A 16,777-nucleotide genomic window follows, 5' to 3' on the forward strand; every position below is an offset into this window, starting at 1 on the left:
TAAGGCGCTCTGGAGGCTGCCTTTCTCTTTGGGGGTAACGCCTAGTCTCAGGAGCAGGCTCTGGCTGGCTCTCCCGTGACCTTGCAGGCATGGCTTCCTCCTTCGATGGCACAAGAGTGGATGGTGCCACCATCTCAGGGTCGGACGACCAGTCCCTGCTGGAGCCCCCAGCAGGTCCTTGATCCTCTGTTTCTTGGGTTACCTGTGGCGACTGTCTTGGCAGTAACTGGTCTACATGCCGTCTCCATGTTCGGTCGTCTCCGGTGCGGACTCGGTATGAAACGGGGCCCGTCTTTTGAATGACCGTAGCTGGGACCCACCGCTCCGGGGTGGTGTAGTTACGCGCGAGGACTTTGCCCCCCACCACAAAGTATCGTTCTTTGGACCTCTGAGCTCGTCTGCTGACTTGATCCTGCTGATTGGCGTGCACCACTGCTTCTGTGGACATTGGCCTCAGCAGGTCAAGGCGTGTCCATAGCTGACTTCCCATGAGTAGGTAAGCAGGAGATGCTCCAGTCGTAGCATGAGGCGTGTTTCGGTATTTCAGCAAGAAAGCATTCAAGCGCTGCTTTAGAGGAGCATCACTTCTTGCCGCTTTCAGCGCCCGTTTCAGCGTTCTGACAAATCTCTCCGCCAATCCATTCGTGGATGGATGATAAGGCGCGGAGAACGTGTGCTGGATTCCATTGTTCTTGAGGAACTCCTCCATCTCCTGGGATGTGAACTGTGTTCCATTGTCGGTTACGATCTGCTCCGGCAGACCAAATCGCCCGAACATCTCTCTCAGAGTCTCGATGGTTTTCTCCGTAGTGGTAGTGGACATTGCTGCAACCTCCGGCCATTTGGAATGGGAGTCCACCGCGACCAGGAACATCGCTCCTTCCACTGGTCCCGCGAAGTCCAGATGGATCCGTTGCCACGGTGTCGCCGGCCATTCCCATGGATGCAGTGGCGCTGCTCTTGGCGTATCCCTGGTTGTCTCGCATGATGGGCACGATTTCGCTTCAACTTCAATTTCATGATCCAGCTTCGTGCCAGCTCCTTCATCCGGACAACACCACAATGTCCTGAGTGCAGCTCATTGAGGACATGTTTCCGCAGCTTTGGTGGTATGATCACTCGCATGCCCCAAAGGAGGCATCCTGACGTGACAGACAACTCCTTCCCTCTTGACAGGTAAGGTAGGAGCTCAGGTGGTGCGTCTGACACCCGTGATCCGTCTCCTCGCATCACCCGATCCAGCACCTTGGATAGCGTAGGGTCCACTCTGGTCTCTTTCTTGACCTGCCGGGCCGTGACAGGGGCATTGCTCACCATGTCAAAGTAGAAAATCTTCTGCTCACAGCCTTCAGAGGGCACAGGCAGCGGAAGTCTTGACAATCCGTCCGCATTGCCATGTGCTGCTGACCTCCGGTATTTGATGTTGTAATTGTGCAGCGCTTAACATCAGCGCCCAGCGCTGCATCCTGCACGCTGCCAGGGAGGGTATTCCTGTGTGTGGGCCAAAGATCGATGTCAGAGGACGATGATCCGTCAGCAAGGTGAATTTCCTTCCGAACAAGTAGTGATGGAACTTTTTGATTCCAAAGATGATGCCCAAAGCCTCTTTTTCGATCTGTGGGTATTTCACCTCTGCCTTGCTCAGGGACCTTGACGCGAATGCAATCGGCTTCTCTTCGCCTGAGGGAAAGATGTGGGAGACGACCGCGCCGACGCCATAAGGCGACGCATCACAGGCCAGCTGAATCTGCAACGACGGGTCAAAGTGCGTCAACACTCTGGGGTCAGTCAAAGCTGCTTTGGCTTCCTCGAATGCAACTTCACACTCCTTCGTCCACGCCCAGGCCTTGCCCTGACACAGCAACTCATGTAATGGCTTCAACAGTGATGCCAGCTGTGGAATAAACTTTCCGTAATAGTTCAGGAGACCTAAGAACGACCGCAGCTGGCCGACATTTGTAGGTGCAGGAGCGTCGGCAATGGCTTTCACTTTCGACGGTGCTGTGTGTAGGCCGTCCGCGTCGATGACATGGCCTAGGTACTCCACTGATGGCTTGAAAAATTCGCATTTGTCCTTGCGAACGCGTAAGCCATATTCTTCAAGTCTTCCCAGTGTCTTCGTCAGGTTCTGCAGATACTCGTTGTCGTCCTTTCCTGTGACAAGGATATCGTCGAGATAACATTGTACCCCTGGAATGCCGCTTAAGATCTGATCCATAGCCCGCTGAAACAATGCTGGTGCTGACGTTATACCAAAGGGTAGGCGGCAGTACCTGTAGAGGCCCTTGTGGGTGGTGATGGTGAGGTACTTCTGTGAGTCCTCTTCTACATGCATCTGCAAGTAGGCTTGGCATAGATCAACCTTGCTAAACTTCTGACCACCTGCTAGACCCGCGAAAAGATCTTCAATGATGGGGAGGGGGTACTGTTCAGCTGAGAGCACAGGATTCACTGTTACTTTGAAATCTCCACATAAGCGAACCGCGCCGTCACTCTTCATCACTGGTACCATGGGCGTGGCCCACTCACTGTGCGAAACCGGCACCAGGACCCCTATCTTGACCAGACGCTCCAGGTCAGCCTCCACCTTTGGTCTGAGGGCGTAGGGAACGTTCCTGGCCTTCAGGAATCGTGGCTGGCTGTCAGGCTTCACCTTGAGTTTGACCGTAATCCCCTTCATACTCTCCAATTCTCCATCAAAGACAACCGCATGCTTTGTCAACACTGCCGCTAGCCCCGCCTCTTCGACTGACACCGCATTCACTTTTTTCCAATCCAGATTAATTTTCTCCAAGCATGGCCTGCCCATCAGGGATGGATAGTCACCCTTGACCACGTAAACTGGCAGCATCACAATTTGTCCATTAAGCTCCACCTTGACCTCCGTCTTACCCAGCATTGGGACTGTTTCCCTAGTGTAGGTCTTTAAGATGAGCTTGGCCGGCGTCAGTGATAGGTGGTTCAGTTTTTCTTTGAATAGCTTCTCTGAAATCAAGGAGACAGTGGCCCCCGTATCCAGCTCCATTTTGACCGGTATTCCCTCTAGTAGTGGAGTAACTCCATAGCCTGATGAGCCTCCATTCGCCGTTAACACATGGAGATTCAGCTCCCCATCAGAGTCTGTGTCACTGTCTTCCTGTTCTTGTTTCACCATGTGTAGGTTTTTCTTTTTAGAACGCCAGCTGGATGTGTTTCCTTGTTTGTTTTTGTGTCTCTCTCTGTAGGATTGTTTGCTTTGCCCTTTACACACACGTTCAATGTGTCCTTTCTTTTCACATTTCCGACAGGTCAGGTCTTTACACCAGCAGTCAGATGGCTGATGACCTGACCTTCCACATCTGTAACACTCTCTGGCGCCCCTTGCATGCTTATCCGGTGTAGCTGCTACCCTGTGCACTCTTGTTGCAGCCCCCAACAGCTGTGCATCTTTAGCTGCTAACTCCATAGACACAGCGAGCTCCACTGCTGATTTAAGCGTCAGTTTGTCAGTCATGAGCAAGCGCTTCTGTGTTGCTTCACATCTTAATCCACACACAAACCTATCACGGACGGTGTCATTTAGAGTTTCACCAAACTCACAATGCTCAGTTAGCTTCTTTAGCACTGCAACATATTCGGCTGTAGACTCACCCTCCCCTTGGTTTTGTTTGTGAAACCTGAACCTCTCGGCAATCAGCAACGGCTTGGGTGCGAAATGTGTTTCCAAAACTTCCACAATCTGATCATATGTCGTAGCGCCGGGCTTATCCGGGTGCATCAAACTCCGTAACAAGCCAAATGTTTTTGCTCCGATCACACTGAGGAACGTCGCCACTTTCACGTCATCTTTAAGGCCATTTGCAGTCACGAAAAATCCGAAACGCTCTGTATAAGCACTCCATTGCTCCGCCGTTTCATCAAATGGTCCAAACGCTCCAGTTAGCATAGCCATTTTGTTTTCTTTTTTTTATTTTTACAGTCCTTTTCCTCCACTTCGTTTCACTGTATCGTTACTCTCCCCGTCTTATTTGTGTAACACACGAACCGCCACCTTTACGAGGGGATTGCATCAGCACTAAACTGCGGGCGCGCCATTAAAAGACAGGAACTTCTTATTTTAAACATCGCCGATTCCAGTGCAAAGTGATGTGCAAGTCCGTCGTCCTCGTCGCCAGTTTTGTTGTGTCTCAAGGGGTTTTATACCCTTACCTATATAACAATTATTAAGAAGGACTCCGGGGTGGAGAGTTTAGTTAACGGCCATTTTATTTACAATGTGCTTCTTCACTCAATGCACTACATTTCCCATAGTTCATTGCACATCACCACTACGGTATCCCATGTGGGACAATTCTAATACACATTCAAAATACACAACACAACTTTTCCAACATTCATGGTACTAAGAACTATACATTGCAAATTACACTGTTTTACAACACATGGAGATACCAAAAACAGTAAACAGTCGAGGCTGCAGGAGAAAAAGAATTATGAATGTGATTCAAAATAAGGCCTTCTATACAAAAGAGTAAATTAAGATATCTAAACAGCAGCACAGAGTGTAAGGTTTTAGAGAGAGACAGTGGGCTAGAAATTCATTACAGCCACAAAATGGGCAGTGTTCAGACTAAAAATGGTTAAGTAACACCAGGTGAAAATCGTCTAGACGGCACAGAAAATTCGTCCTCACTCCTCATTAAAATGATTGTAGCCATGATTCTTGTCTAAAAACCCAAGCTCATTGGCGTTACACTGAAAAGGTGGATCAATATCGGGTGTAGTCTAAACTGAAGTATTGATTGCCACCGCCTTCTGTCACTACTTAAAGGGGAGGTTCATTGATGCTGCAGCACCTCATTCTCAGCATTTTTGGGTGTGCAGCTGCCTCAACAACCATAAGAAGGAGAAGGAGCACTTATTTACAAATCCTGATGGCAGATCGCCGCCCCAGGGAGAGAGCCCAGAGGTTTTCTGATGAAACTTTGGAGGCATTGGTTTTAGCGGTGGAGAGAAGGTAGGCGGTCCTGTACCCGCTAACTGGCAGGAGGCCCTCACCACAAATCTGCCAGACTATGTGGAAGGTGGCACATCATGTCACAGGCAGCACTGTGGTCCCCAAGACTCAAACCCAGTGCAGGAAGAAGTTGAACGACCTCACACGGATGGTATGGGTGAGTGAAGGCTTCAACAAATGCTACATACCACAATCTGTACCACAAGCTTCACACACTGCTCAATATACCACACCCCAGCACTCCCTCACCAACAATTTCTACTTAGCAACACTCACACCCACATCGCACACCTTGCACACAATGACAGCTATTCAACCATGGCAGGCACAAGGGTCATTAGTTATTAGAATTCATATCATACGTGTGAAATGTTTATAGATAAATTTATTAAGTGCGTTTGGAATATTTTGTGGTCTCTCGCATTTCACCTTTTTGCCCAGGAGGATGCTGTGGTACGCCTTGAGACAAGGATTGTATGATGGGGATGTGGTGAGCTACGGGGATCTGGGGTTTCATTCATGTGAATCGGAGTCTGGTGAGCCAGTCACAGACAGCCCGTCCAGAAGGCCTCCGCCCTCCCTCCTGTTCCTCCTCCTCGTCCTCTTCCTGAGGTAATCCCGCAGCCCCCATGACTGTGAGGAAATGTTGTGAGCAGAAGCATTTAACAAATAATGAGTGACTTCTACATTTGAATCAACATTCCCTGCCACCAAAAAAACTTGAAATAACTAGAGAGAGCTGTTTCAGTTGCAGGAAGTAGCAAACAGGCACTGAAACTGCAAAGCCCTGTCAGGTACAGCTGATTGGGGATGGTGCCTTTAAATATCGCTGCTGCAGCCTGCTTCCTGCTGGGAGACGCCAGCTCTCCCTGTTGTTGTTCTGCGCTACTGTTAAGGTAAGTGGCTAAATCCAATGTTGGAGATCGGACGTCCAGTGAGCGTTGCGCACTCACTGACGTCCTGATCTCCATGATGGCAAGGTCCCTGCAATCGAGCTTACCGGCAGCGCTACCGGCTGCATCGATATATCGATATGGCATGCGGCGCTGGAACCAGCATCAGCTGTCAACGGCGTGTTAGCGCCATCTGGCGCTAATGTGTGGCACAAACCACATGAATTTCTAGCCCAAGTGTTCCTATGTGACTTTGTGCCACGATTAACAGCAATTCTTATTTCTATCTGGAGTCTGAACAAGTGAGAAAGTGCTCCCTCATAGCTCATTGTAATTTGTGCAGAATGCTTTTCTTGGCGTTTGAGTATAGTCAAGCTGGAAAACGTAACCTTTAAACAAACTGCACTATATCAAAATAAGAGCATCACTAAATATAGTAAATATGTATCAAACTATTGCTTACCTCTGAAAATCATCTTCTGTAATTATCAAGTTATAAAGAAAAAATGGATCTATATCGTCTGTTAACCGAACTATCAAATCCTGCAATTAAAAACATTTGCTGAAGTTGTTTTACTGCTTAGAAGTGCTAACAGTACAATTAGTACACTAAACTGGCAAAATTTACTTACTTAATTCCACTAGTACAAATCTGATCATAAATACCCTTGTACTTTCCAGGCAAGTCCTCCACCCACCACAAATATTTTTAAAGTCACTTTTTAAATCTACAGTATTAGGAAATTTAAACCTTAGACTGCAAGCAGCTTCAGGGAAGTGAAGTGACTACCTGCCTGGGCCAATTGGTTTTTTTAATTTGCAGTTACCCACAACAATACAAACAGTATTTCAATAATAACAATTCTCAAATTGTTGGCCTCTTATCACTCTAATACTCTTCCTGCTTAAGTATGGTTCATACATGCCAGGGAATAAGGAAATGGCAGAGAAATTAAACAAATACTTTGTGTCCATCTTCACGAAAGAAGACGCAAAAAACCTCCCGGAAATAGTAGAGAACCAAGGGTCTAGCGAGAATGAGGAACTGAAAGAAATTAGTATTAGTAAAAGAAATAGTACTGGAGAAGTTAATGGGACTGAAAGCCGATAAATCCCCTGGACCTGATGGCCTACATCCTAAGGTTTTGAAAGAGGTGGGTACAGAGATAGTGGATGCATTGGTTGTCATCTTCCAAAATTCCATAGATTCTAGAACGGTTCCCGCCGATTGGAAGGTAGCACCACTATTTAAGAAAGGGGGGAAAGAGAAAAAACGGGGAACTACAGACCAGTTAGCCTGACATCAATAGTAGGGAAAATGCTAGAATCTATTATTAAGGGCGTGGTAACAGAGCACTTAGAAAATCATAACATGATTGGACAGAATCAACACGGATTTATGAAAAGGAAATCGTGTTTGACATATCTGTTAGAGTTTATTGAGGTTGTAACTAGCAGGGTAGATTGGGGGTGGGGTGGGGGGGAAAACCAGTGGATATAGTGTATTTAGATTTTTTTTAAAGCACTGGATAAGGTGCCACACAAGAGATTATTACACAAAATTAGGGCTCATGGGATTGGGGGTAAAATAGCATGGATTGAGGATTGGTTAACGGACAGAAAACAGAGAGTAAGAATTAACGTGTCATTTTCAGGTTGGCAGGCTGTAACTAGTGGGGTATTGCAAGGATGAGTGCTTGGGCCTCAGCTATTTACAACCTCTATCAATGATTTGGAAGAGGGGACCGAGTGTAATTTTTCCAAGTTTGCTGATGATATAGTTAGGTGGGAAAGTAAGCTGTGAGGAGGATGCAAAGAGCCTGCAAGGGGATATAGACAGGTTAAGTGAGTGAGCAAGAACATAGCTAATGGAATATAATGTGGGGAAGTGTGAAGTTATCCACTTTGGTAGAAAAAATAGACAAGCAGAATATTTTTTAAATGGTGAGAGATTGGGAAATGTGTAGAGGGGCATTCAGAGGGGCCTGGGTGTCCTTGTACACGAATCACAGAAAGTTAACATGCAGGTACAGCAAGCAATTAGGAAAGCAAATGGTATGTTAGCCTTTATTACAAAGGGATTGGATTATAAGCATAAAGAAGTCTTACTACAATTATACAGGGCCTTGGTGAGACCACACCTGGAGTACTGTGTACAGTTTTGGTCTCTTTACCTAAGAAAGGATATACTTGCCTTAGAGACAGTGCAACGAAGGTTCACTAGACTAATTCCTGGAATGAGGGGATTGTCCTACGAGAAGAGATTGAGTAGACTAGGCCTATATTCCCGAGTTTAGATGAGTCAGAGGTAATCTCATTGAAACATATAAAATTGTTGCTCGACAGGGTGGATGCTAGGAGGGTATTTTATCTGTCTGGGGAGTTTGGAACTAGGGGTTACAGTATCAGATTAAGGGGTCGGCCATTGAGGACTGAGATGACGAGAAATTTCTTCACTCGAAGGGTTGTGAATCTTTGGAATTCTGTGGATGCTCAGTCGTTGAATATATTCAAGACAGAGATTGATAGATTTTTGGATACTAAGGGAATCAAGAGATATGGGGATAGGTGGAGTTGAGGTAAAAGAGCAGCCATGATCTTACTAAATGGTGGAGCAGGCTTGAAGTGGTGAATGGCTCACTCCTGCTCCTATTTATTATGTTCTTACCAGATAGCAAATCTTATGGCATGTACGCTTAGACAGCAAACTGCAGTAATTGAAGCAACATCACAGATCTTAAGTATATACTAAGACTTTTTAAATGCACAAGAAAATCAATTTTTGTTTTTAAAATATGAAAAAAACCACTGACCTTTTTATAAATGGGATTAGCACAATGCAGCTCAACAGTTACTCGAATACTTGTTCTCCTGCAAATAAATTTTTTAAAAATGTAACCAAATGCAAAAAGCCCTCCTTTTTGGGGAAGATTGAGTCTTTTTGGGGTCAAGGTGCCTCCATGATGACATGCTTGGTGACGGAAGATTGAAACCAATTCTGTAGCAGACTTAGTAATCTGATACCTGAGCTAGGCATGCCATATTACATCAGGGCATTGTTGATGATTTACCAGGCTCATTAATGGGACCTGGAGTGATAGATGGTCTCGGATGGACAAGCAGCAGGAAGCCATCCTCCTCCAAAGCCTCCCCTCCATCGTCCACCTCTATGAGGCTTCCATTGCATGTTTTCATTCCCAACTATTCGATCGTCGCCAGTGCATCTCCAACATTTGCTTCTCTTTCCTCTCCCACCTTCGGAGTCCCCTAACGAGCTATCTTTTGCCACATCGTCTCCTTATCTACATGCAACTCCTTAGCAACAGCATCCAGACTTGGGACCAGCTTTCACACATACACTGATGACATCCAGTTCTATCACTCCACCATCACTGGTGACCCCTCGACTGCCTCTGTGCTGTCAGACTGGTTGTCTGGCATCAAGTCTTGAATGAGTCATAACTTCTTCCCACTCAAGATTAGCAAGACTTATGCCACAATCTCTGTATCTTTGCCACTGACTCTAACCCACTCCCCAGCCACCATCTCAGGCTGAATCAGACAGATGAAAACTTTTGGGTCCTGTTCAACCCTCACCTGAACATTAAACCCTACATACCATCCATTACTAACTGCTTACTTCACCTCTGCAATATTGCCCACCTCTGCTCCATCTCAGGCCCTCCAGTGCTGAAACTCTTATAGTTGCCTTGACTACTCCAATAGCCTCCCTGCTGGCCTCCTATTGTCCATGAATTCCAACAGGTCATCCTTGGCATCATGCTAATTGGCTCCACTCTCCACTGAAACTGATGGGCCTTGGAGGATTGCCCAGTCTGAATGTGTATGTTCTCTCTTTAATTGCCCCTTCTTGGGTTTTTGAGGGTTTCAATTCCTTTTCTAAAATTTTGATGCAAGATGTGCATAGATCCCAGTCCTCACCCAAGGTGTCCCTGGGATTGGTGGTGGGCATTCTGTTTTTCATCTCCTCGAACTGAGAAGTCTATTCCTCAATGTGCTTAGTCCATGATATATTTGATTAAAAAAACTTACATTTATATAGTGCCTTTCACGACCACCGGACGTCTCAAAGTGCTTTACAGCCAATTTGCGCACAGAATCTTTATTGATGGCTGTTATTGAAAGAAATAACCCCAACCACCCTCTGGGTGAAAAAATGTCTCCTCAAATCACCTCTAAACCTCTTACCCAATTACTTTAAATCTATGCCCCCTGGTTATTGACCCTTCTGCTAAGGGAAATAGGTCCTTCCTATCCACTCCATCTAGGCCCCTCATAACTTTATACACCTCAATTAGGTCCCCCCTCAGTTCCTCTGTTCCAAAGAAAACAAACCCTAGCCTATCCAATCTTTCCTCATAGCTAAAATTCCCCAGGCCAGGCAACATCTTCATAAATCTCCTCTGCACCCCCTCTAGTGCAATCACATCTTTCCTGTAATGAAGTGACCAGAACTGCATGCAGTATTCTAGCTGCGGCCTAACTAGTGTTTTATACAGTTCAAGCATAACCTCCCTGCTCTTATATTCTATGCCTCGGCTAATAAAGGCAAGTATGCCGTATGCCTTCTTAACCACCTTATCTACCTGTCCTGCTACCTTCAGGGATCTGTGGACATGCACTCCAAGATCCCTCTGATCTTCTGCACTTCTCAGTGTCCTACCATTTATAGTGTATTTCCTCGCCTTGTTAGCCCTCCCCAAATGCATTACCTCACACTTCTCCAGATTGAATACCATTTGCCACTGTTCTGCCCACCTGACCAGTCCATTGATATCTTTCTGCAGTTTTCTTCTTCATTATCAACCACACGGCCAATTTTTATATCAGCTGCAAACTTCTTAATCATACCTCCTACATTCAAGTCCAAATCATTGATATATACCACAAAAAGCAAAGGACCCAGTACTGAGCCCTGCAGAACGCCACTGGAAACAGCCTTCCAGTCACAAAAACACCCTTCAACCATTACCCTTTATTTCCTGCCTCTGAGCCAATTTTGGATCCAACTTGCCACTTTGCCTTGGATCCCATGGGCTTTTACTTTCGTAGTCTGCCATGCGGGACTTTATCAAAAGCCTTGCTAAAATCCATATAGACTACATGAAACACACTACCCTCATTGACCCGCCTTGTTACCTCCTCAAAAAATTCAATCAAGTTAGACAGACACGACCTTCCCTTAACAAATCCATGCTGACTGTCCTTGATTAATCCGTGTCTTTCTAAATGAAGATTTATCCTGTCCCTCAGAATTTTTTCTAATAATTTTCCCACCACCGAGGTTAGGCTGACTGGCCTGTAATTACTCAGTCTATCCTTTTCGCCCTTTTTAAACAACGGGTACCACGTTAGCTGTCCTCCAGTCCTCTAGCACCACACCTGTAGCCAGAGAGGATTGGAAAATGATAGTCAGAGCCTCTGCTATTTCCTCTCTTACTTCTCTTAACAGTCTGGGATACATTTCATCTGGGCCTGAGGATTTATCCACTTTCAAAGATGCTAAACCCATTACTACTTCCTCTTTCACTATGTTTATTTCATCTAATCTTTCACTCCTCCTCCCTGATTGCAATGTCTGCATCGTCCCTCTCTTTTGTGAAAACAGAAGCAAAGTATTCATTAAGAACCATACCCATGTCTTCCGCTTCCACACACAGGTTACTTTTATGGTCCCTAATAGGCCCTACTCTTACTTTAGTTATCCTTTTGCTCTCTGGTAGCATGTGAACGAGATCTGCAGTTTCCACACTGTTGCTGCAGTAGTGCGCGTTGCTGCCGTCGCGCGAGCATTACCGTGTCAGAGCTGTCGGGGCCGAGGGTGCTGTCACTGGGTGTGTGTGCTAGTTTCGCTGCACATTCGGCTGCAGACTCCACTTGAAAGGCAATGTTGACTGCCTGTGACAACGACAGATCGTCGGACTCGAGTAACAGTCTTTCACGCACTCTCACGCTGTTGGTGTGCTCTATTAGTTGATCACGCACCATCTCGTCTTGTAGTGCACTGAACTTGCACGAGCTAGCTAACCCCCTCAAATTAGCCACGTATTGATGCACAGACTCGCCAGGGGGTTGGTGACGCTGTCTAAAAATGAATCGCCGCAGAAGGGCACTTTGTGGGCAGAGAAGTGTGTGCTTAACAGAGCCACAGCCTCATCATATGTTTGAATTGAGTCTGCTGTGCATAATGTCCCAAGAACACGCTGGCCCTCCGCTCCCAAGCAATGGGATAACAGTGCCTTTTTCCGTGCTGTACTCACATTTTCTAGTCCAAGAGCAATGAGGTATGTTTCAAAGGACTGTAACCAGCGAACCCATGGGATCGGGGGCTCACCGGGTAGTGCAAGGAAGGGAGGAGGTGGTGGAAGAGAGATTTCAGCCATCCTCGTCGCCAAATGTTGCATTTGCAAAGATAATCCAGAGGCCGTATGCAGAGCTCAGTTCATGTTGCTTTTAATGGCTGATCCAAACACACTCTCCCAGGCAAAAGCAATCGAATACCTATATCCAATGTCAGACACAATACAACAATAACAGCACTATCAAACTCCATGTGCTCAGGCCAAGGCAATCGAGTACCTATCACCAATGTCAGACATAACACACCCCTGCACTTTCTATACTCCTCTAGGTTCCACATGTACGCTGAAGACACCCAGCTCTACCTCTCCAGCAACTCTCTCGATCCCACCACTATCTCCGTGTTGTCAGACTGCTTGCCTGTGTTTTTGAGAAGGGGAGTGATGACAGCTATTTTAAAAGTGATAGCAACTTGAATTACGTGCACCAGGTTACATAACACAATAGTATGCAATGAAGTGTGCTGCTTCAATAGTCCGAGCTTCTTCCGTATTTTTTCTTAAATTTTCTTTTCACTTATTCCCTCCCCTCCAAATGGACTTGCATCCCTTACTGAGATAACATTTCAGTACTTGTGTGTGTGCATACAGTGTAACTAAAGCCACATACAAACATACACACTCTCTTCCAGCAGAGTTCATTGTATAGCGATCCAGGAGCATTAACCCCAGATGAGCTGACAGCAGACTGAATGTGGATCTTTCCCAAAATGTTACCTCAGATATCAAGGAAGTGTGTATTTCTTTTAATTTCATTTTCTTTCCCTTCAAAGTCTCCTCAGCAAAGAGCAGACTGCAGTCTTGCGTGGAGAACTTCTGCCAATACTGTTCCTTAAACAATTGCAAGGAAGTGTTTAGCACTAGACCACATAATTCTTCTACTTTCCCCATCTGTAGACTTGTAACCAAGCATCGCTCACAAATCTTCCCCAGTGCTTACTGGCACACAGAAAGATGGAAAGATAGCACTGGGTACAGCCAAGTAATAGATCCAGTGCAGGTGAGTGCTGCATCCAAGAAACCTGGTCCACCTGAAGTGGTGAGATTGAGACTATGATTTTTCATACAAGAAAACAACTTTAATGTTTCTATGATCAGGGAACAGTGCGGACCCTCCTTCAGGGCACTATTACCATTTAAAGCACAGTTGTGAACATCAGGGAACTGTTAGGATCCGGATTTATAATCAAAAAGGATGAGACTGATCACAAGCCCATGTAAATACAAGTGGCTGTGTTCACTTTAAAAGTGATGTACATCAAAATAGGCGACATTTTTAAACCATAATGGCGTGGGTGGGTGGATGGATACGAGCCTCAGTCCATTGGGAGTGGGACAGGCAACGTTTAAAGAGACATCGCGGCTTCATTTGAAGAAAAACATAAAACCTCACACTGAATAATCTGCGATCGAGAACGTAAACAGCACAACAGAGCACAGCGCCGACACCAGCTGCCCCAATCGGCATACACCGAGCCGCCGCCGCCTTCCTACAGCAGCCAGGTTACATTCACTCACGTCCCACATCCCTCGACAGGGCCGCGGCTCGGTGAATCAGCGGCCGTTTTACCTCTCCTCGCAGTCTTTGCATTTAACGGCTACCCGCACGATCTGGCTGAAGAGTTGCCGGCTCATTCTGAGTTCATCGCCACTCGCGACCTAGGCCGCTCGCGCTGCCGTCCTCCAGATTCAAAACTTGGCGCCGCGGCTTCGCGCATGGCCGTTGGTGTTCGGGGGAGGCGGGGCCGCGCAGTCCTTTGACCTTTGTCTCTGGTTTTTGGTAAAGCCTGTCAGGCTGCCTGGTCCAGTTGACCGTTTACACGAGACGGTTACAAAGTGCGTTGCCTTTCACTTGCTCGATAACCACCCTGTCGTGTACTGAGCGACCGCTTGGCATTTCTCGAGGCAGAACACTTATTTCGCTCGTCATTCCAACCAATTCTGCGCGGGGAGCGATCTGGAAAACGGCAGCCTGCGGCATAGGCCTCCGTGTCTGGGGCAACCTAGTACAGTCGCCGTTGTTGCTGCCCCGCTCGGTGCCAGCATGACCGGCGAGAGGGCTGCAAATGGCATCCAGGCGCCTCTGCCAGGAAGATGCGGGTACTTTGTGGAAAAGAAGAAGAGATATTGCAAAATGATTGTTGCAGAAGGGAAGCGTCTCTGTGGGGAGCATGCGAATACAGCACCAAATAGTGAAGTATGGCAACTGCTCAGTAATTTTAAGAGGACAGTTGTCCTGGGTAGTCACTTTAATATCTGGCCTCAAAAGAGCCTGCACGTTAGGATTGCTATAGAAATTTATTCAACCTTAGGTTGGGAGGTATAGTCAATACTGAGGAAAACTGCAACAAATTACAAGAAGACATTAATTGAATCATTCAGCCCGTCGTGTCTGTGCTGGCTCTCTGAAAGAGTAGTCCTGCTTGGCCCCACACCCCTGCTTTTTGTCCATAATCCTGTAACTTGCTCATCCCCAAGTACCTGTCCAACTCTCTTTTAAAAATATTGATAAACATTAATAAACTTGTGTGTGTAATTGGCAAATTTATTTCAATATAGATAAGTGTGAGGTGGTGCATTTTGGTAGGAATATTGAGGACGCCACATACTCTCTGGAAAATAAGAGTCTAAATGGGGTAGAGGAGCAAAAGGTTCTTGGGCTACAGATACACAAATCATTAAAAGTTCATTAATGTCCCCCTTGTAATTTGTTGGAGTCCTCCTCAATATTGACTTGCCCCCAAATTTCATGTCTGCAAATTTAGAAATCGTCTTTTTGATTCCAAAGTCTAAATCATAGTCATAGAGTCATAACGGCACAGAAGGAGGCCATCCAGTCCGTGCCAGCTCTCTGTAGAGCAATCCAGTCAGTCCCATTCCCCCGCTCTATCCCCGTAGCCCTGCAAGTTTATTTCCCTCACATGCCTATCCAGTCTCCCCTTGAAAACATTGAGTGTCTCTGCTTCCACCACTTCCCTCAGCAGCGAATTCCAGGTCATCACCACTCGCTGCGTAAAAAAAAAAGTTTTTTCTCACATCCCCCCTGTATCTCTTGCCCAAGACCTTAAATCTGTGTCCCCCTAGTCCTTGTACCATCAACTAGTGGGAACAACCTTTCCCCGTCTTGCCTATCCAAACCCGTCATAATCTTGTACACCTCTATCAAATCACCCCTCAACCTCCTTTGCTCTAATGAAAACAAATGCAGCTTCTCCAACCTGTCCTTATAGCTAAGATCCCCCACCCCCGGAACCATTCTCGTAAATCTCTACACCCTCTCAAGAGCCTTCATATCCTTCCTAAAGTGTGGTGACCAGAACTGGATGCAACAAGGGCATATAAGGTAGCCAAATCTAGTGGGAGGATAGAGGATTGGGAAAACTTTAAAAGACAGCAAAAAATAACAAAAAGATTAAGAAAGGGAAGATAGATTATGAAAGTAAATTAGCAAAAAATATAAAAACAGTAAGAGTTTTTATACTTATATAAAAAGAAAAAGGGTGGCTAAAGTAAATGTTGGTCCCTTAGAGGATGAGACCGGGAAATTAATGGTGGGAAATATGGAGATGGCAAAAACACTGAATGAATATTTTATATCAGTCTTTACAGTAGAAGACACTAAGAATATCCCAACACTGGACAAACAGGGGGCTATAGTGGGGGAGGAGCTAAACACGATCAAAATCACTAAGGAAGTGGTACTCGGTAAAATAATGGGACTCAAGGCGGATAAATCACCTGGACCTGATGGCTTACATCCTAGGGTCTTGAGGGAAGTGGCGGTAGGGATTGTGGATGCATTGGTAATAATTTTCCAAAACTCCCTGGACTCGGCAAAGGTCCCGGCAGACTGGAAAACTGCTAATGTAACACCCTTATTTAAAAAGGGCAGTAGACAGAAGGCTGGAAACTATAGACCGGTTAGCCTAACATCTGTGGTAGGTAAAATTTTGGAGTCCATTATTAAGGAGACAGTAACAGGACATTTGGATAATCATAATTTAATAGGACAAAGTCAGCATGGTTTTATGAAGGGGAAGTCATGTTTGACAAATTTGCTGGAGTTCTTTGAGGAAGTAACATATAGGGTGGATAAAGGGGAACCAGTGGACGTAGTGTATTTAGACTTCCAAAAGGCATTTGACAAGGTGCCACACAAAAGATTATTGCTTAAGATAAAAAATCACGGGATTGGGGGTAATATTCTGGCATGGATAGAGGATTGGCTATCTAACAGAAGGCAGAGAGTTGGGATAAATGGTTCATTCTCAGACTGGCAATCAGTAACTAGTGGTGTTCCGCAGGGGTCAGTGCTGGGTCCCCAACTCTTTACAATCTATATTAACGATTTGGAGGAGGGGACCGAGTGTAACATATCAAAGTTTGCAGATGACACTAAGATGGGAGGGAAAGTAGTGAGTGAGGAGGACATAAAAAACCTGCAAGGGGACATCGACAGGCTAAGTAAGTGGGCAGAGATTTGGCAGATGGAATACAATACTGGAAAG

At 46.0% G+C, this 16,777-nt stretch overlaps 2 protein-coding genes across 4 annotated transcripts in view; one reads left to right on the forward strand and one right to left on the reverse strand.

Moving 5' to 3' along the window:
* Positions 1–13,994, reverse strand: part of LOC147121913 (spindle assembly abnormal protein 6 homolog) — an 84,673-nt gene extending 70,679 nt beyond the window's left edge. Inside the window, exons 1-3 of one of the 2 annotated variants that reach the window (XM_085982478.1) lie at positions 13,840–13,994; positions 8,703–8,760; positions 6,353–6,432 (exon numbers count right to left, since the gene is read on the reverse strand). In XM_085982478.1, coding sequence (XP_085838604.1) covers positions 6,353–6,432; positions 8,703–8,760; positions 13,840–13,904 — 203 coding nt within the window. In that variant the 5' untranslated portion in view covers positions 13,905–13,994. The remainder of the gene's footprint in view (positions 1–6,352; positions 6,433–8,702; positions 8,761–13,839) is intronic. The other variant, XM_085982479.1, reaches the window with a different exon arrangement.
* A 62-nt stretch (positions 13,995–14,056) lies between these two features.
* The window catches only part of trmt13 (tRNA methyltransferase 13), a 47,366-nt gene continuing 44,645 nt past the window's right edge, over positions 14,057–16,777 (forward strand). Inside the window, exon 1 of one of the 2 annotated variants that reach the window (XM_085982482.1) lies at positions 14,057–14,466. In XM_085982482.1, coding sequence (XP_085838608.1) covers positions 14,314–14,466 — 153 coding nt within the window. In that variant the 5' untranslated portion in view covers positions 14,057–14,313. The remainder of the gene's footprint in view (positions 14,467–16,777) is intronic. The other variant, XM_085982481.1, reaches the window with a different exon arrangement.

Source organism: Somniosus microcephalus, chromosome 3 (genome assembly GCF_052327205.1).
Source record: "Somniosus microcephalus isolate GS21.2 chromosome 3, FLI_Smic_1.0, whole genome shotgun sequence".
NCBI lineage: Eukaryota > Metazoa > Chordata > Chondrichthyes > Squaliformes > Somniosidae > Somniosus > Somniosus microcephalus.